Raw genomic sequence first — 16,481 nt, 5'->3', positions numbered from 1 at the left:
CTGCCATTCCCATCCAGTGCCACGAGCAATCAAGACTCACCACCGTGTGCGGTGTAAAATTCCTGAAAATTAATAAGCAAAGACACTTTAGTACGGTATGCCAGTCCTTTTCGTGGTTCATATATAAAAGTGCCTTGACTTTACAATAATATTTCTCGCTTTCTTCAAGAGTAGACTCAATACCGGGATGCCGGAGAAGAGTTCCAATTAAACAGACGCTCTGCAAAAGTGAGACTGACAATTTACCACCAACAAAATCCTTTCGGTCGAGGATAGGAGCACGGTGATAGAGGTGTTTGAAATATATATCGACGAGACCGTCAATTTTGCCCTGCGGTGGAAGTGATGTGGCCTCAATAGTTCTGATCAATGCCCTGGAGAAGTTATCATGGATAGATCTCACAGCTACTGGCAACTGCGACTGTAACTGCTCATGCTGAGATGTCACAGGAGACATAAAGGATATGTCACCGACATAAGCTTGGGGGATTGTTGTCGTCGAGCTAGGCGAAGGCTCAATGTTCGTCTCCTGGAAGTACGGTGGCATATATGGGCTCTCGGTACCAGTTGCTTCGACATTGCGCGGGCTGGTGCTTCGTATCATCCGTGGTAGACAGCGAGTCTCGTATACCTTGCGACCTCGACGGCTAAACAATCTATTAACATGTGAACAGGCCGTCTATTTATCACCTTACCGGCAAATTTGACCGCGTCTTCTACAATTACTGCAGACACCACCGGTTTGATCTTCTAGGTCGCATCGCACCTAATCCCGGTTTGGTAGCCGTTTATGCCCGGAAAGGATTCGCTGAGCTTACCTTGCGAGAATGACAGTGCAGGCAGACAACCCTCGCACGATCTGCCATGTCCGAAATAAGCTCAAAGGTAGCATACAGTTGTGTCTAGTGCACAAAATGGAATAAGTTGCTTGTATCAGGTCAAAGTACCCTTCCCACCCACCCCCGCACCGAGCTTGCCGAGCCTCGCCAGAACTGCCGAGTGATCTTCATTGTTCTACAAGCCGTTGAAAAAGCCCAACGTGGATATCAATCAATGTACAATGACCAGTGTCATAGGTGTTCTTATACAATTAGTTAATGGTCAAATGTCGTCATCTTGAATATTACTAAGATGGTGTAATATCACAGTCTCAACAGGGGTGGGGGTAATTGGCATGACTGCATACATTCAAATCATACATATCTCGTGCATCCTAGTGCAAAGCAGTGCATATTTTCGCGTCCCATTCTGGGAAGAATACGACTATGGGTGATAGGAGCGGAGTGGAGTCAACAAGTAGATACACATTTCGGTACCGGAACCGAGGTTGCCGAACCAGCTTCGGCACCGCTCACTAGTCCAAAATTTGACCATGCATCAGCGTCGGTGAAATTGCTGGGACTGTAGATCTGCGCATTCCACACCTTTTTTTGCTCGTTTTCCATATTTACTAATAGACTTGAATAAGGAGACGCAAAGGAGGCTGACTCAGAGCACGTCGAAACTAGATACCGACTGTTTGTCAGATTTGCGGTCTGACAGTTTACGATACTACTATATGGTGGTCTCAAGAAATGGCGAATTCAGAGAATTTCGTTGATCTCTACTAAAGAAGCTAACATAAGCCGTCTAAAGGATGCTATTATAGGTAGAGATATTTTAAAGCCCGTATGGCCTTGATCGCATACCTGTCATATTATGTAGCTTTCCATTTTGCTTCGAGTTTGTCTCATAGTTCCTCCCTGAAACGTTTGCGAGAATGGGATACGCTAATTTTTATTCAATCACCGTTGAAAGCGTACATTCTTTCGCTGCAGTTCAGATATGTATATCCACAGTTGAAATAGTCTTCCCACTTAACAGGCAAGAAAATCCTGATGCATATATATAACAATGCTTGATACCAGCATCAATTGCCTCGGTGATTAATTTAAATAGAAAAGGAAGTACAAAAAAAGGGGGGATGGAGGCAAAGGCGAAAAAACCCATTTGAATTTTCAATATCACTCTTAGACCCGCATAGCGAACTGCTTCAGATACAAGTAGTCGGGCATATTTTGGACAACCGTCTTGCGAATCATAGCCGCCGCCTCTTCGCCATACTTTGCACTCCACTCGATATCAAATTCCTCCTCTGATTTTGGAGCGCGCTTCTGTAGTGTCATTTGTTAGTGTTTTCTGGTCTCACAGGCGGTTTTTTATGACTTACGTGAGTCCTCGCTTGAAGTCCCTCGGAATCGAGCGCATCATCGTGGAAGCCGCGCCACTTGTCAAATTTGTCATTTGCTACTGCATGATCGATTTCCCTATTCCATTGCAGCATTCGAGGGTCATACTGCAGTCCGACACTCTTGCAAAATGCCTCGATCATGGCTGCTGGTGCATCTAGTAGGTCATCTGCATCGACAACACATATTTCGTGGCCGATGTATTTCTTCAAGTCCGACTCAGCCTTGGCTTCTGGACTGCTTAAGTCGGGCCGTGTTGCTACATGCGGTCCTACAAGGCCAGTCTCCTTCAGGTAATCGAAATGTCGGCGAAGCTCGTCATATCCGGCTTCGAGGGGATCATAATAGAAATTTGTGATCTCACGCAGCGGTGGGATCGTACATCGGTAGTAGGACGGCACGCTATAGTGCGGATCGCGGATGAGAAACGTAAAATGAAACATTTCCTGTATCGCACGCGGCATCACGGTTGGGTTTTCTGGCTCGTCTGAGGTTGGGTATGGGCTCAACTCCTTCTGAGTACAGCCGTTGGCTCTTGCGGTTTCTCTAGAAAGATGATCACCTGTGGCGCTTCGCAAAGATGGTGCAATGCTGGTAGGCTTCCGGTCAGGCGCAAACAGATAATAGTCGATGTCCTTGATGAACACACGCTTTCCCTGTCGATAGGGTAAGCATGATCTCGCTCACACAGATTCACGTCCGACATGACGGGTACGAAAATTTAGTTACAAGTTTATCGTTGTAATCTGCGATGGCCTTTTCATGGTTGCCCTTTGCCCGTGTGTGCTTGTGGGAGGGAGAATTGGGCAGACGGTGAATTACAGCAGAGGGGTATCCAAGATAGGGGGCTCGCAGGGGAAAAATGTCGAACCTGAGATGCTTCTCGCTTAATTCCCTCCAGGACCGAGCCATAGGTAGCCTTGCTGAATCCACTGTTCAAACGGGTTTGTTCATCATCCGCAAATCGGGTCGAGAGTCGCTCTGGGCCGTAGTAGAAAGCGTCACCAAATGGCTCATGAACACACTGAATAGTGTCATGTTGAGTCATGAATACGCGCTCGAAAGCCGTGGAACACGCTCGGGGATGAGCAGCCACGAAAATTGGCTTTTCTGACATGCCTGTCCCGTTCAAGAACCCTGCAATGCCTGCTTTCGCTAGTGTGTTGTCGCTTCAATGTCTTCACAGGTTGACGGGATGGCGTGATAGGGTGGGTGAAGCGCGTTAAAGAATAATAGCCGCTCGGAATGGGAAGGAGGGGGAGGGGTAATCCGGGAGGGCCAATGTCCGACATATGACCGACGACCTCGGTTAAACCGTCCAAAAGGAATGGTGGGGTTCTTTAGGTAGTAGAGCACTGCTAATGTACTCAATTTACTAGCAAACCAAGGGATACATTTGGAAATAGGTACTGTATTGTAGAATATCATGAATTGTAAGAGGCAAAAATAGAAAATGGAGAAGTTCAAAAAAAGTATAGACTAACGCTCTGCAGGATGGCTTTACCTTCTTATGAGGAGGGCCTAGGCAGCATGGTCCTCTTCCTCTCAAGTGTCATAATTCTAACCTATTCTCACTTTTTTTGCCTTGCTCTCATATCCCTTAGATCGTTCTTAATTCTCCTACCTTAGTCTAAATTTCTTATAGACCACCCACACTTACTTTAGGACGATTTCCATCGCCATTTTAGTATGACGCCTTGAGAATTGATCCTGCACACAATATGTGGCTTAAGTGCAGCTGAGCGGATGCGAACGAACCATGTACTAAATGTGAGAGTTTGTACACTTCTGTCTTTTCTTGAATGATGTGGTCGCTTTTTAGTCCTACCCGGGGATTCGGGATGTACGAAGCTTAGGAAGAGCTTCTGGGATACATGTAGCCAGCGGTCCGGGTAAATATACAATAGTTAAAAAGATGAGAATGCGGAACCTGCGTGCGATTCGTGGAGAAGTTATGGGGTCGGATGCTCCGACAGAAGGCCCCATGTTTCCGGAGCACCCGATATTCATATGCTTTACGGCTGTAGCTAGCTACCGTACTAATTATCTCACGCCACATAGCGCTTTTATCTTGAGACATCGTAATTTGAATATCACCTTGAGCACACCAGACGCTCAAGCAGAAACCATGGGAGACAACACTGGAAACAGCACCGCCACGGAGCATTACATGAAACCTGCAACACGGCTACGAAAGCTCCTCTCTCAACCAGGTGTATGTATTCAGGCTCCGGGAGTGTACGATGGAATCTGCGCGCGCCTTGCTATTGAGCAAGGGTTTCAAGTCATGGTAGGTGTGGGTGATTTCGTTGTCGCCTCATTGTGGCAACGGACAAGACTATCGTGCGTGGCTAATCTATCTGCAGTACCAAGGCGGCTCTATGACTACAGCGGCGCGTCTGGGAAGAGCAGATCTCGCATTCGCATCGCTGAACGACTTTGCACAGAATGCACAGATGATCGCCAATATCGACCCTCGGATCCCGCTCATCGCTGACGCGGACGTTGGATTTGGGTCGCCGCCAAACATCGCTCGCATGGTACAGACGTATGACTCGTGCGGAGTTGCCGGATTTCACATTGAGGATCAAGTGTCAAATAAGCGATGTGGTCACTTGAAGGGCAAGGAGGTCGTGGACATTGAGTAGGTTCTCAGCTGGGAGACTTTGGCTTGGACTTTGTCGAACGAGCTTTTGGTACTAACACACCTTTTTTTGTGCTGATAGAACCTGGAAGTCAAGGATTCGCGCTTGTGTTATCGGACGGGATTCAATCTATGGCGGCAGTGACATTCTCATTATTGCGAGGACGGACTCATTGGCTGTTGAAGGATACGAAGCTGCCCTTGAGAGAGTATGTTTGATACTCAACAGCCCCTGACAATTTACAGCATGGCTGAAAATCTATTGCAGCTTGTTGCAGCGCGAGAATGCGGCGCTGACATGGGCTTTTTGGAAGCCATTGAGACGGAAGAGCAGATCAAGAATGCTGTGAAGGTTCTCTCACCCATGCCGGTAAGTTCAAAGCCTAATCATTTTGCCCGCTAAGAACTCGATGACACTGACTTGGCCCAGCTCATGGTGAATCTTGTTTCCAACGGTAAGACCCCATGGTTCCCACCCGAGCAACTGGGTGAGTGGGGGGTAAAGGTTAGTTTTTGAATTGTTTACTTCCCTCGCAGAAGTTTAGTTTAACACCGAAATAGCTCGCTATCTATCCTGGTGCTGCTGGAAAGTCGGTTTTGCACACCATTAGACGTGCGTACAAGTATCTCATGGAAACTGGCAAAGATGATGCAGCGGCACAAGGCTTGGATCCAAAGGGATTCTTTGATGTTATGGGATTGCAGAGAGAGATGGAAATTGATCGTCTTGCAGGAGGCGTATCATTCGCGAACGGGGCATAAAAAACATAAGTGTAACAGAATTCTGCATAGTTTCACTAGAGAAACGATTCAACTGTCATCTATTGGCGCTTTTTGACGTGTTTTGTATCCCACGTAATAAAATCACCTAACCCTGTAAGACTTGCGTTGGCACTTCCGTGGATAACAATGTCCTATGAACGACCCTCTGGTTTCGATTATTACAAGTTCAAACCGTGTTGCGGCAGACCAAACTTTTCCAATTAAAATTTCCTTTTGGTGCTTGAGGTTGATACGTTGATATTTTGGTTCAAATCAAGAAAAGCAACGATTCATAAAAGAATACTCACCAGTAAAAACTGAGATCTAACCATACAATACATTATGACAACAAGAATAAATAGACATAAAATTCACCCTCAATCGATGTACATAAATAACACTGTCAACTTTCCATACCTTCAAGAATGTCATTTATTGTTTAGTTCGCCGCCACAATTTTGCTCATCTCCTCTTGCGTCACGATTGGCTTGAACCCAGTCAGAGGCATATTCATGACATCGGCCTGACGCTTCTCATACTTCAGGAAGTCCTCAGTGATGGCACTTCCTCGGACACCACCACGAACTGCGCCAGCTCGGACGTCACCCCAGTACTCGGCAAACTGAAGAGGCAGAGGCTGAGAGGTGGGAATGGAAAGCCACAGGCGCATGAGGTGACGCTTCTCATCTGGCAGCTCATGGTCCTCGAAAGGCGTGCGCGAGTGCAGTGTTACGAAGCTGTTAAGCAGTTGCATATCACCGACTTCCAGTTCCATGCTATAGCAATACTCGTCCGTCGGCATGATAGTGTCGAGAAGATCGAGGGCTTCTTCCTGCTGTGCAGAAAGGCGCGGCACCTCGGAGAAGTCACGCTGTGCGGCAACTGTGTTCTTGCGGTTGGCACGGGCGCAGAAATAAGCACCACTCTTTCCGATGAGGGGGCAACGGTAGTAGGGGGGCTGGGTAGGGTCTTGGGCGTTTTGGAAGCTGTGGAACCAGTTGTTGGACTCAAGAACGGGGAGTAGATCAGGGCGTAGCTCAGCGACGCGGTCGCGCAGCGCAATGCTGCTCATGACCTTAGAAGTTCCTCCCTCCTTAGCAGTGCGGCGGCACAAAAGCGCCACCACATCGGCCGAGTCCTGGTGGAAGTCAAGACCGGCGTTGGTATTGTATCCACGGCCGCCTTTGACTTTATAGCTGCCGCCGGCATCGCGCACGTCGTTAATCACCTCACTGGCGCGATTTTGCGTGCGACCAACACCCATGTAAAGACCCATACCCCAATAGGCAACACGCATGTCTGCTTCGGACCATTCGTTTGTAGGAAAACCCTTCACGAGGCACATGCCCCAGCGGTCTTGGGTGGTAGCGATAGCGCGCTGCAGGGCCTTTGCAGAGGCCTCTGGCAGCGGGTAATCGGCCTGCGTCATATCCAGGAGAGCCTTGGGGTGTGCCTTTGCGTGAGCAAGCGCGGTACGGAAGCCCTCGACTTCCTCGGGGGTCAGCCTCAGAATCCATGAGTTGTCGCGCTTGACATCCTCCGTCTTCCACGCTTGGGGCCCAGTTGCAATTGGCATGTTTGTTGAAAGTAAAAGTAGCAAAGATTTGATGATGTGTTGAAAGCGCGAAACTGCTCGGATGAGTGTTTCCGGACGATGAAGGCTGTGTTATGGATCTGCTAGTTGCTCTGTTCTTTTAAGTGTCTTATTCCACCCACCAGCTGTGACCTGGGATATATTTATTAGTGATGCTTCGGCAAGACGTCCCGAACACCAGCTCTCATCAAGTGTCGGGCTTGAAGGAATTCTGACTTTGTTTGCCAGGGTTCTGCTACTTTATCGGAGGTCCGTGTCTCCGCCGACATCGGAGGGTCCGCGCATAGCAGCCCTGAAGGGTGGCTGCATGTCAAAAGACGCCACCCCCATGATTTCACCCGAGTGATTTACGACTGTGGGGAAATGCCGATCGCTTCTACATACTCAAGCCTTCGGAGTCTCCAAAGGACAAAGATTCAAGTATACCAGTAATCCTCTGCTGTGTTAGTCCATCTTAGTTATCACATCACATCCTCTCTGTCTTCAGCGCGTTTAACTAAGTGGGTTAATGTCGGGCCAGACGAGCTAGTCAGCTCTACGGAACTGTCGGATTTCCCAACTTATCAATCCATTCGGGCGATATAGATACACAGATAGCGGAATATGGAGTAAGCCCGAAAGGAATAAGATTATTCTCGGTATCTTGTCCTGTAGTGGGTTCGGTCATTCCGCATATCCTCGGAGCCTCCGTCCGCTAGGGCTTGGAGGAACAGGCCCCCACTTGGATACTAACTCCACCGTTATCGTGGAGTACCACAGCCGCTTAATAGGGCATCCCGGTCGGCAATTATGCCTTCGCGCACTATTACTGTTGAAGCGTTTTGACTGGCAGAAATTGACAGATTCCTGGTAACAAATCCCAACCCCAGATAGTAGATGTTCCGTAGCTATCTCTTATCCACGAATAAGGTTTCACTAAGGCACCCCCGGTACAAGCTAAAGTGTCTCTTTATCTGGGGTCCTCCCCGGGGCAATAAGCTAAACTTTTCTCTAACATAAACCTGGAGTGACCGCCGCATCTGTCCACTCGTTGTACTGTTTTTGTTTTGTTTACGACACAATGACCTGGGCTATACGGACTACGGACGCCTTTGGCTCTCGGAAAGCTTTTCTCAAGGCCATCGAGGCGAAAGAAGTTGATGGGGAGGAGGCCGCCTACAATGAGGATTTGCTGCCAACAGAACCTGGTAGGTCTCTCTATTCGAGAATCTCACTCCCTAATATGGGCGACCGACATAATGATAATATTCAATAGAACGTCGATCATGGGGATGGATTCACTATTTCACATATTACCTGACAACTTCCTTCTCGCCTACGAGCTACAACCTTGGAGCTTCTCTGGCTACTATTGGCCTGGTGAGTGATCCAAGAACCCCTGATAAGCAGGGGCTATCCAGTATCCTAATGGAGATTCCTTTTAGCAATGGTGGCACACCCTCATTGCTGCGACAATCGCCTCCATCTTCCTGTCCATCGTGGTTGCTCTGAACTCTCGAGGTGCGACACGATATCATGTCGGATACCCCGTCATGGGTCGCGCAGCTGGCGGCCCGCGTGGTGCTAAGTTCTTCATCTTCATCCGCGGCGCTGTGGCAACGATCTTCTTTTCCACCAACCTCTACTATGGCGGAATGCTGATGGCCGTCCTGCTGCGATGCATCTTTGGCTCAGCGTGGGACAACATTCCAAACCATCTGCCCGCCAATGCTGGTATCACCAGCGCAAATATGCTGGCCTTCTTCATCTACTGGTTTTTCCAAATGGGTCTGATGTTTGTGCACCCTATTGTGCTCAGGCACATCTTCGTCGTCAAGGCATTCTACAGCACCGTCGCTCTGTTCGCCGTGTTGGGATGGGCTATCCACCAGAATCACGGCTCGCTAGGTAATTTCCACTTTGACGGGCAAGTCATTCTTTCAGGCTCGAGCCTCGTCTGGCCCATGATTTCAGCCATCAATTCCGTCTGCGCTGCTCTTTGCCCTATTTTAATCAACCAGCCTGACATTGCGCGGTACGCGCAAAAGCCGTCTCAAGCCACTTGGTCGCAAACTCTGGGTATCTTCATCAGTAAGATCTTGATCATGTTCCTCAGCGCCGGAACTACGAGCGCTGCGAAGGGGTTCTTGGGTACTTCCTACTGGAATGTGTGGGATCTTTACGACGCGATCCTGACTACCTATTGGGGTGCGGGTGCCCGTGCCGGTATTTTCTTTGCCTGCTTCGTAAGTCACTCTGCAACCAGTCTGTTTCAATATCCAGGACGCTAACTCCATTTAGGGAATGATTCTTGCTATTATGGCTACTAACGCTGGTACTAACTCGCTTCCGGCGGGTGCGGATATGAGCGGTCTTGTGCCCCGATATATCAATATTGTTCGTGGACAGATCATCTGTGGTCTTCTAGGTCCCTTGTTCTTCCCCTGGAAGATAATTGCCAACGCAACTAGCTTCCTGACATTTCTGTCGTCCTATACTGTCTTTCTGATGCCCGTTTGCGGTATTATGGTGGTTGACTACTGGCTTATTAGGCGCGGTAATATTCACGTCCCATCACTGTACAGTCGCGAGCCGGCTTCTCCCTATACATATTGGAAAGGCTGGAATCTCCGTGCCATGGCAGCCTGGCTTGCAGGTACAGCATTCGTCATTCATGGCGTGGCTGGCGCCCTGAAACCTGGCCTGACGGACCAGGCCAGCAAGAACATGTACAAGCTTGGATTCTTCCTAAGTTTCCTCATGAGCTCGGCAGTCTACTATGCTGGAAATCTGCTCTTTCCTACACAGATCTACCCCGAGGGCAAGCAGGATACCCCCAAGACCTGGGAATATATGGCGGACTCCGAGGGGTTCTTTGATGGAGAAAGCGTTCTGACTATCAGGCTGGGCAATGGTGCTGTGATGTCAGAGAAAGACATTGCTTGAAATCTTCTGAGCAAGACAATAGCATTTAAATTTATTGCTCCCAGGACTTTTACATAATGTGTTCATCTTCCCAAGGGAATTACCACCCGAGCCGAGTGCAGTACCGTAATGGCCATTTCCGATCGGTAGGGTTCGTAGATTAGCATTACGTATTGCGCCAATCCTAGCTCAATACTTACGAGTCGGGTCGGAATTATTATATTCATAGTCATTTCTAGAAGTACATTTGTTCTATCTGTGATAACGCCTAAGTGGAGTGGTGGCAAGTGTGGACCGCCCATTGGTTGATCGGCTGTTACGGCCTATGCATGCGTATCTTCCGGATCCTCCGCTTCCCCTCCACCATCTCGATCATCAGCACTTTTTATCCATTAGGCATGAGCTTCTCTGGGGTAATTCCACCTGGCAATGGTCCGGGATCTCCCACGACGCCGGGCGGCCAGCTTTCCAGTCAAAGTCGTAAACGTGGAATGGGGAGGACAGCCTGCTCGCGTTGCAAGACCAGGAAGCAGAGGGTATGCACATCCGGCTAGAATTTCCTCTGATGGAGATGTTTAAGTCCCTGATATTGATGGCTAATCTTCAATAGTGTGACGGACGGCTGCCCGCCTGCTCCAGCTGTACAAAATCAGGGGCATCATGCGACTTGCAAAATATTCGCGGCGAAGACCTGGTCGTGGCAAAGTGCGTCCATTAATATGTATAACTTGTTGGGAGAGACACTGAAATTAGTCTAGGTATGTTCAAAGCCTAGAAAACAAGGTCGCCTGCCTAGAGATCCAACTCCAGCGGCATCAGCCGGCGCGGGCTGAACAGCCGGATGCCAGGTTTCCTCCGGGCGGGTTGCCGGGACGTATCAGCATTGGCGATGTTCAAGTCAACTCTCTATGTTTCGATATGCCCGATGCATCTTCGTTCGCCGACTCTTCACAGTTTGGGCTTCATCTTGCCCTTAATCTCAGTGATGTCGCGCAAGCTTCAACGATGAGCAAGGCAGGGACGACCAGCCCCCAGTCAACGGAGGATTCTCATTCTCAGGGTGACCGTCTGGATACCTCTCCCAGTTCGGGGAGCTATCCATTTACCTCCATTATGGACAATCACGCAGAGGGTGCTGGACCGCCTTCAGAGGACTTGGGTATGAAGCTCATCGAGACCTACTCGGAGAGACTAGATTGGAGGTATCCTTTCTTGGATCTGGATCAGATTTTGGAACTGCACCAAGGGAGAGAAGCCCTTTCACGTGTGGACCCGCAATCCCTGACAGCGAACCAGCGATTTGGGTTATTCAAACTGTACCTCGTGTATGCTATAGGGTCTGGACTGCTTGCTTTGACAGAAAAACAGACATCCTCGCCAACACCGGAGGTTAGTCTCATGAAAATTCGGGTTTCTCGTCCGTGAAGCATATTGCTAACTATCCAAACAGGCTTTTTATGCAACAGCCATACAGCATATTTCAGCGGCACGAGAACCTCAATCGCTCGAGAGCATCGAGGCCATGGTCCTTCTGGGCATTTTCCACCTCCGTTGCTCCCTCAGCCAAGAGCTATGGTACTTAATTGGATTCGCCATGCGTACCTGCATTCACCAGGGAATGTACCTTTCCCGGCGCGAGGTCGATCTCCTCCCCGCGACCATCCAAAAGCGACGGAAGCTCTTTTGGACTGTTTACTCACTCGAGCGCAACATTTCAATCGCACTCGGTTACCCCGTCAGTCTTCCTGATCGGTTGATCGACGTGGATATGCCCACTGTGATGCGAGACGATGACCACAAACTACGACAGGCCATCCATATCTTCCAGCTCAGGAGGATTGAGTCTAGAATTCATCATTCTATATACCGCAATGACCGCACCCTGCAAGATCTACTTCCCAAGACGAAAGGGCACTACCAGCAACTGCAGGAGTGGAAGGACAGCATAGTGGCGTCTGTGGATCTATACAGCAGCCGTCGCCTAGACTACTTTCTTCTTCACTATCACCGAGCCATGCGCCTCCTCATCCAGCCTTTTCTCTCTATTTTGCCGAGTTCTGACCCTTACTACAATGCCTGTCTAGAGTCGGCGGGTCAGATCTGTCAAATTCACAAGAGACTGCATCAAAACTCCGACTATGGACATAGTTTCATCGCCGTACAGACCGTCTTTGTTTCTGGCATCGTGCTGCTCTACTGCTTGTGGACGCATGCGAGTGATGTGTGGAGTGTACGGTTAAGCAATAATATTCGAGCATGCTCGAGCGTGCTGTTCGTCATGGGAGAACGAACCCCATGGGTACGACGATACCGTGACGCATTTGAGGCGCTGGTGAGCGTGACTATGGAGAGACTGGAGACACAACAGACAGGCACTGGAGTAGGTGGTGCGGGAACCACAGAAGATATTCCCATGAACGACACTGCAGCCCCGGCGGCCCAGGATACTCAAATTGATAGCAATGCGGTCGTCTCGAGTGAAGAATTCATGAATGGACCCGAATCTGTCCCGGGAGAACCTATGCCACCGCCGCTGCAGGTTTTACAGGACCGATGGATGGAATTCGACACCATGGCGGTTGTGAACGAGCTTGCCACCTGGGCAGATCCCGACACGCCCTCGGCGCAAATACCTTGGACGCTCGGCTATGGGAACTTTGGTGACAGCAGTTGGGAGGAATGGCAGTTGCCATAGTTAGCCAAGCTGTGTAACTACATAACGCGATAGCGATAATAGTCGAACTTACGACCACGGAGAATTCTTGGAAGTTACTTATTGAATTAACAGAGTACTTGCAATCATCGCTATAGAGAGTGATCGAATGCAAAGATCAAGCCTTTATTTCTCGGCTTGGTCCACCTCACCTGGGCTAGATGCGCAGGTCCAGCGCCCTTATTCCTGTTTCCTGGCGTCCTCAACCCACTTTCGGTCAGGCTGGTAAGGAAACTTAGACCGGAAGTGCTTGGCGATATCTCGTCTGTTCGTCACCCAAACATCAGGCTTGTCGGCGACGTACTTCATAAAGTTACGCAGCGCTTCGCATCGGCCGGGCTTTCCGATGATACGTGTGTGAATTGGAATGTTCATCATCTTGCCGCCCTCGCGGTACAGCATGTCGAATGTGTTCTTGAGATACTTCTCATAGCTCTCGCCTGAACTGGAGCCGAAACCGGGCGCCATGTGGAATTTGCCATCATTGCAGTCGTACTAATCCGATGTGTCAGTGCCGGAACGGATTGAATCTGATGGAAGAAGTATGAACTTACGTTATATGGGATCAAGAGCATACCCTCCCGATCCTTTTCGGGCAGGTCGTTTTCCCATGGCAGGTCAAGCCAGTAAGGTACATCGTCATTGTAGCACTCCGATGACCAGAGGAACTCCGCACCCAGCTCCTTCCAGACCTCAGGGAACAGATGATGTGTCTGTGGGGTACCACGACCAAAGTAGGCACCAGCAGGCATCTCTCCAGTAACCTCCTTCAGCAGCAGCAGGCTCTCCTTGATATACGCCTTATCCTCCTCCAAGTTATAGTCCCAGAAGTCCTTCCATCGCACACCGTGGGTAGCTATTTCGTGACCATCGCGCACCAAGGCTTTGGCAAAGGTTGGATTCTTCTTCAGGGCCATCGCAACTGCATAGGTCGTGAAGGTCCAGCCAAACTCCTTGAACAGGCGGATCAACCGCCACGAAGCCACTCGACTACCGTATTCGAAGTCGTGCTCGGCATTGAGATACCGGGCGTTATCACGGTGTCCACCCGACGAACCCTTCTCCCATAGGTACGGCTCCGACATATTGTCGCCGTCCAGAATGCAGCGCTCACCACCTTCCCTGGCGCGAGTTAGCCTCCATGGATCTGAAACAGTGTTTGAGTTTCGCAATCTCACTCATAGTTCAGCACAAACGACACCGCAATACGCGCGCCGTTGGGCCATTTGGCGTCAAACCCTTCCTCGCCGTAACCCTCAAAATCACGGGGGACTTGGTACTTTGGCTCAATGTGGACCATTTTCGGAGCGCGGAAATTGTGTTAGACTAGGAATGAATTGGTATCTACCCCCTGGAGTCTATTTGAGGTCCTGACTGAATAAATAATGTGTGACCATTGGTTGTTGTTATCAACTCGGGGATAGCTAACCGATATCTGGCGGGGTCGGTCCCTCCGTCGGAGTCTCCGGCGCGCATTGAGGAAATTGGCTCTCGCGCGGCATTCAGAGCGAGACACGGAATTGAGCTTAGCGGGGCGGGGACTGACTCGCGGCGGAAGATACCGAAAATTAGTCAAATCACTCAACATGGTTATTTTCAGGCAGCTGATTGTATTTTAGGGAAGTGGTTTGCGATGCCGAGGTTTTAGCTTCGGTCATGATAAGGGCTTGACAAACGAAGACGGGAGCACGACCTTCTCACTACGCTGCCAGCAGATTCAAAACAGCAGCCTTTTAATATTTTGACAGAGGTCATCATGGCTCCGTCCCGGGAAGAGCTGCTCTCTCTGGCAAGAGGGCTGTCCTTTGAGATACCGGACCATGAGATCGAGGACTATGAGGTGCTTCTTGCGCGCACGGAAAAGACATTGGAGACCGTGGCCGCGATGGACGGCAAGTGAGGTGCTGCATGTTTCGTTTGGAACATCAATTCGCTAACTATCATATAGACTACCAGCCGGAACCCGACCAGACTATCAGCCCTAGGCAAAACGTCCATTTCCCGCAAGCAGCGGACAACCCTCTTGGAGCATGGGCCTGGCGATTCGAACTATCCTCTAAGTCGCCAATTTCGAACATTTTGCAAGACAAGACCTTCTGTCTGAAAGACAACATTTGCGTCGCCGGCGTGCCGTGCCTACTCGGCACTGACACTTTTCGCGACTGGATCCCACGCACCGATGCCACCGTGGTGACGCGCATCATTGACGCCGGCGGCACCATCACCGGCAAGGCCGTATGCGAGAATCTGTCGCGTGGGGCTGTCAGCTCGACTGCAGCAACAGGCCCGGTGCACAACCCATACGCGCGGGGGTATTCAGTTGGGGGCAGCAGCTCGGGCACGGCGGCAGTGGTGGCGAGCGGCGGCACGGACATGGGTCTCGGTTGCGATCAAGGAGGTAGTATTCGCATCCCGGCCGCCCTGACGGGGCTGTATGGGCTCAAGCCGACGGCAGGGCTGGTGCCATATACGGGAATCGCGAGTAATGATGCGAGCTTGGATTATGTTGGGCCTATAACCACGACATGTCTCGACAATGCCGTGTTGCTAGAGGCGATTGCCGGCGCAGATGGTCTTGATGACCGCTCGGGGCCCGGGATCCCATCCCCCAAGGATGTGCCACGTTATTCGCACTTGATTAGGCAAAGTGCAGCGGCCGGAATTGAGGGGCTGAGGATAGGTGTGTTGAAAGAAGGCCTACCGGCCGATATCGACCCGCACGTGGAGAAAAAGTTCAGAGATGCGGTCAAAGTCTTCGAAAAACTGGGAGCTAGCGTGCAGGATGTCAGCGTCCCGCTTCACGCTCATGGCAGAGGGGTATATTCGGTACTCAGCAAAATGGGGAATCATATGGGAATGATGGGACAGGCCACGGGCCGGCGACAAGCGATGCTGACAGACTTATACGAGAAGAAGGGCTTTCCCTACACACCTGAAGTGGTGAGCAAGGTTAGTTGAAGACAGGCATATCTCATTGAAACCTGCTGACTTTCGCGGATGTAGATGAGCGTTATGAGCAAAGATGGCCTCCTCGCTGGCGAGTTCGCCTGGCAACGCTATGCAACCGTATATCCGAAGGCTGCAAACATCATGCGTAAGCTGAAAGATCTATATGATGGCGTTCTCTCCTCGGTGGACGTGATAGTGATGCCCACGACGCTGTCGCCCGCGAACCGCCTCCCAGCTGTAGACGCAAAGCCAGTGGTCCAAATGGAAGCGGCGAAAGGAATGACGGAGAACACTTGCTCATTCAATGCTACAGGGCATCCAGCGCTGGCAATGCCAATCGGATTTGTGCCTGCAAAGGACGATGTGAGCACCAAACTACCTGCTAGTATGCAGGTTGTGGGCAGGTGGCACGATGAGTTGACAGTCTTACGAGTTGCGTATGCGTGGGAGCAAACTATCAACTGGAAAGAATTTTGAAAATAGCGAGAACAGGATAAAAAAGTTATCGAGAAGAAAAGGAAGTTATTTGTATCTAGCACATTAGTATAGGTTCCATCATGCGACATGAATAGTCTTTCGAGGACGAACAGAAGGACCTGTTTGGAATTTCAAGTCCTGACAGACCTAGAGTAGAATTAAAAAAATGGATATTACAACATTGAATAGATTGAGATATGCGCCGGCGCT

General features: G+C 50.0%; 7 protein-coding genes across 7 annotated transcripts; 4 read left to right on the top strand and 3 right to left on the bottom strand.

Moving 5' to 3' along the window:
* Nucleotides 1-2,009: 2,009 nt before the first annotated feature.
* On the bottom strand, nt 2,010-3,276 carry PFLUO_LOCUS6132 (uncharacterized protein; the record flags this gene model as incomplete). The annotated part of the gene is made up of 3 exons (XM_073783648.1): nt 2,010-2,153; nt 2,210-2,884; nt 3,100-3,276. The coding sequence occupies 3 exons, from the start codon at nt 3,274-3,276 to the stop codon at nt 2,010-2,012; spliced, it is 996 nt and encodes a 331-aa protein (XP_073640182.1).
* A 1,080-nt stretch (nt 3,277-4,356) lies between these two features.
* PFLUO_LOCUS6131 (uncharacterized protein) lies at nt 4,357-5,634 on the top strand (the record flags this gene model as incomplete). Its single annotated transcript, XM_073783647.1, has 6 exons — nt 4,357-4,518; nt 4,595-4,872; nt 4,955-5,081; nt 5,141-5,242; nt 5,303-5,377; nt 5,434-5,634. The coding sequence occupies 6 exons, from the start codon at nt 4,357-4,359 to the stop codon at nt 5,632-5,634; spliced, it is 945 nt and encodes a 314-aa protein (XP_073640181.1).
* Nucleotides 5,635-6,073: 439 nt separating this feature from the next.
* PFLUO_LOCUS6130 (uncharacterized protein) lies at nt 6,074-7,210 on the bottom strand (the record flags this gene model as incomplete). Its single annotated transcript, XM_073783646.1, has 1 exon — nt 6,074-7,210. The coding sequence occupies one exon, from the start codon at nt 7,208-7,210 to the stop codon at nt 6,074-6,076; it is 1,137 nt and encodes a 378-aa protein (XP_073640180.1).
* Nucleotides 7,211-8,288: 1,078 nt separating this feature from the next.
* On the top strand, nt 8,289-10,153 carry PFLUO_LOCUS6129 (uncharacterized protein; the record flags this gene model as incomplete). The annotated part of the gene is made up of 4 exons (XM_073783645.1): nt 8,289-8,415; nt 8,484-8,587; nt 8,653-9,453; nt 9,509-10,153. 4 exons carry the CDS (start codon nt 8,289-8,291, stop codon nt 10,151-10,153), a joined length of 1,677 nt encoding a protein of 558 aa, XP_073640179.1.
* Nucleotides 10,154-10,703: 550 nt separating this feature from the next.
* Nucleotides 10,704-12,827, top strand: PFLUO_LOCUS6128 (uncharacterized protein; the record flags this gene model as incomplete). Its single annotated transcript, XM_073783643.1, has 4 exons — nt 10,704-10,711; nt 10,772-10,837; nt 10,891-11,521; nt 11,583-12,827. The coding sequence occupies 4 exons, from the start codon at nt 10,704-10,706 to the stop codon at nt 12,825-12,827; spliced, it is 1,950 nt and encodes a 649-aa protein (XP_073640178.1).
* Nucleotides 12,828-13,025: 198 nt separating this feature from the next.
* On the bottom strand, nt 13,026-14,145 carry PFLUO_LOCUS6127 (uncharacterized protein; the record flags this gene model as incomplete). The annotated part of the gene is made up of 3 exons (XM_073783642.1): nt 13,026-13,340; nt 13,400-13,967; nt 14,024-14,145. The coding sequence occupies 3 exons, from the start codon at nt 14,143-14,145 to the stop codon at nt 13,026-13,028; spliced, it is 1,005 nt and encodes a 334-aa protein (XP_073640177.1).
* A 456-nt stretch (nt 14,146-14,601) lies between these two features.
* PFLUO_LOCUS6126 (uncharacterized protein) lies at nt 14,602-16,271 on the top strand (the record flags this gene model as incomplete). Its single annotated transcript, XM_073783641.1, has 3 exons — nt 14,602-14,741; nt 14,831-15,794; nt 15,849-16,271. 3 exons carry the CDS (start codon nt 14,602-14,604, stop codon nt 16,269-16,271), a joined length of 1,527 nt encoding a protein of 508 aa, XP_073640176.1.
* Nucleotides 16,272-16,481: the final 210 nt, after the last annotated feature.

This window comes from Penicillium psychrofluorescens (genome assembly GCF_964197705.1).
Source record: "Penicillium psychrofluorescens genome assembly, chromosome: 4".
NCBI lineage: Eukaryota > Fungi > Ascomycota > Eurotiomycetes > Eurotiales > Aspergillaceae > Penicillium > Penicillium psychrofluorescens.
This window is presented reverse-complemented; position numbering and strand designations above follow the sequence as displayed.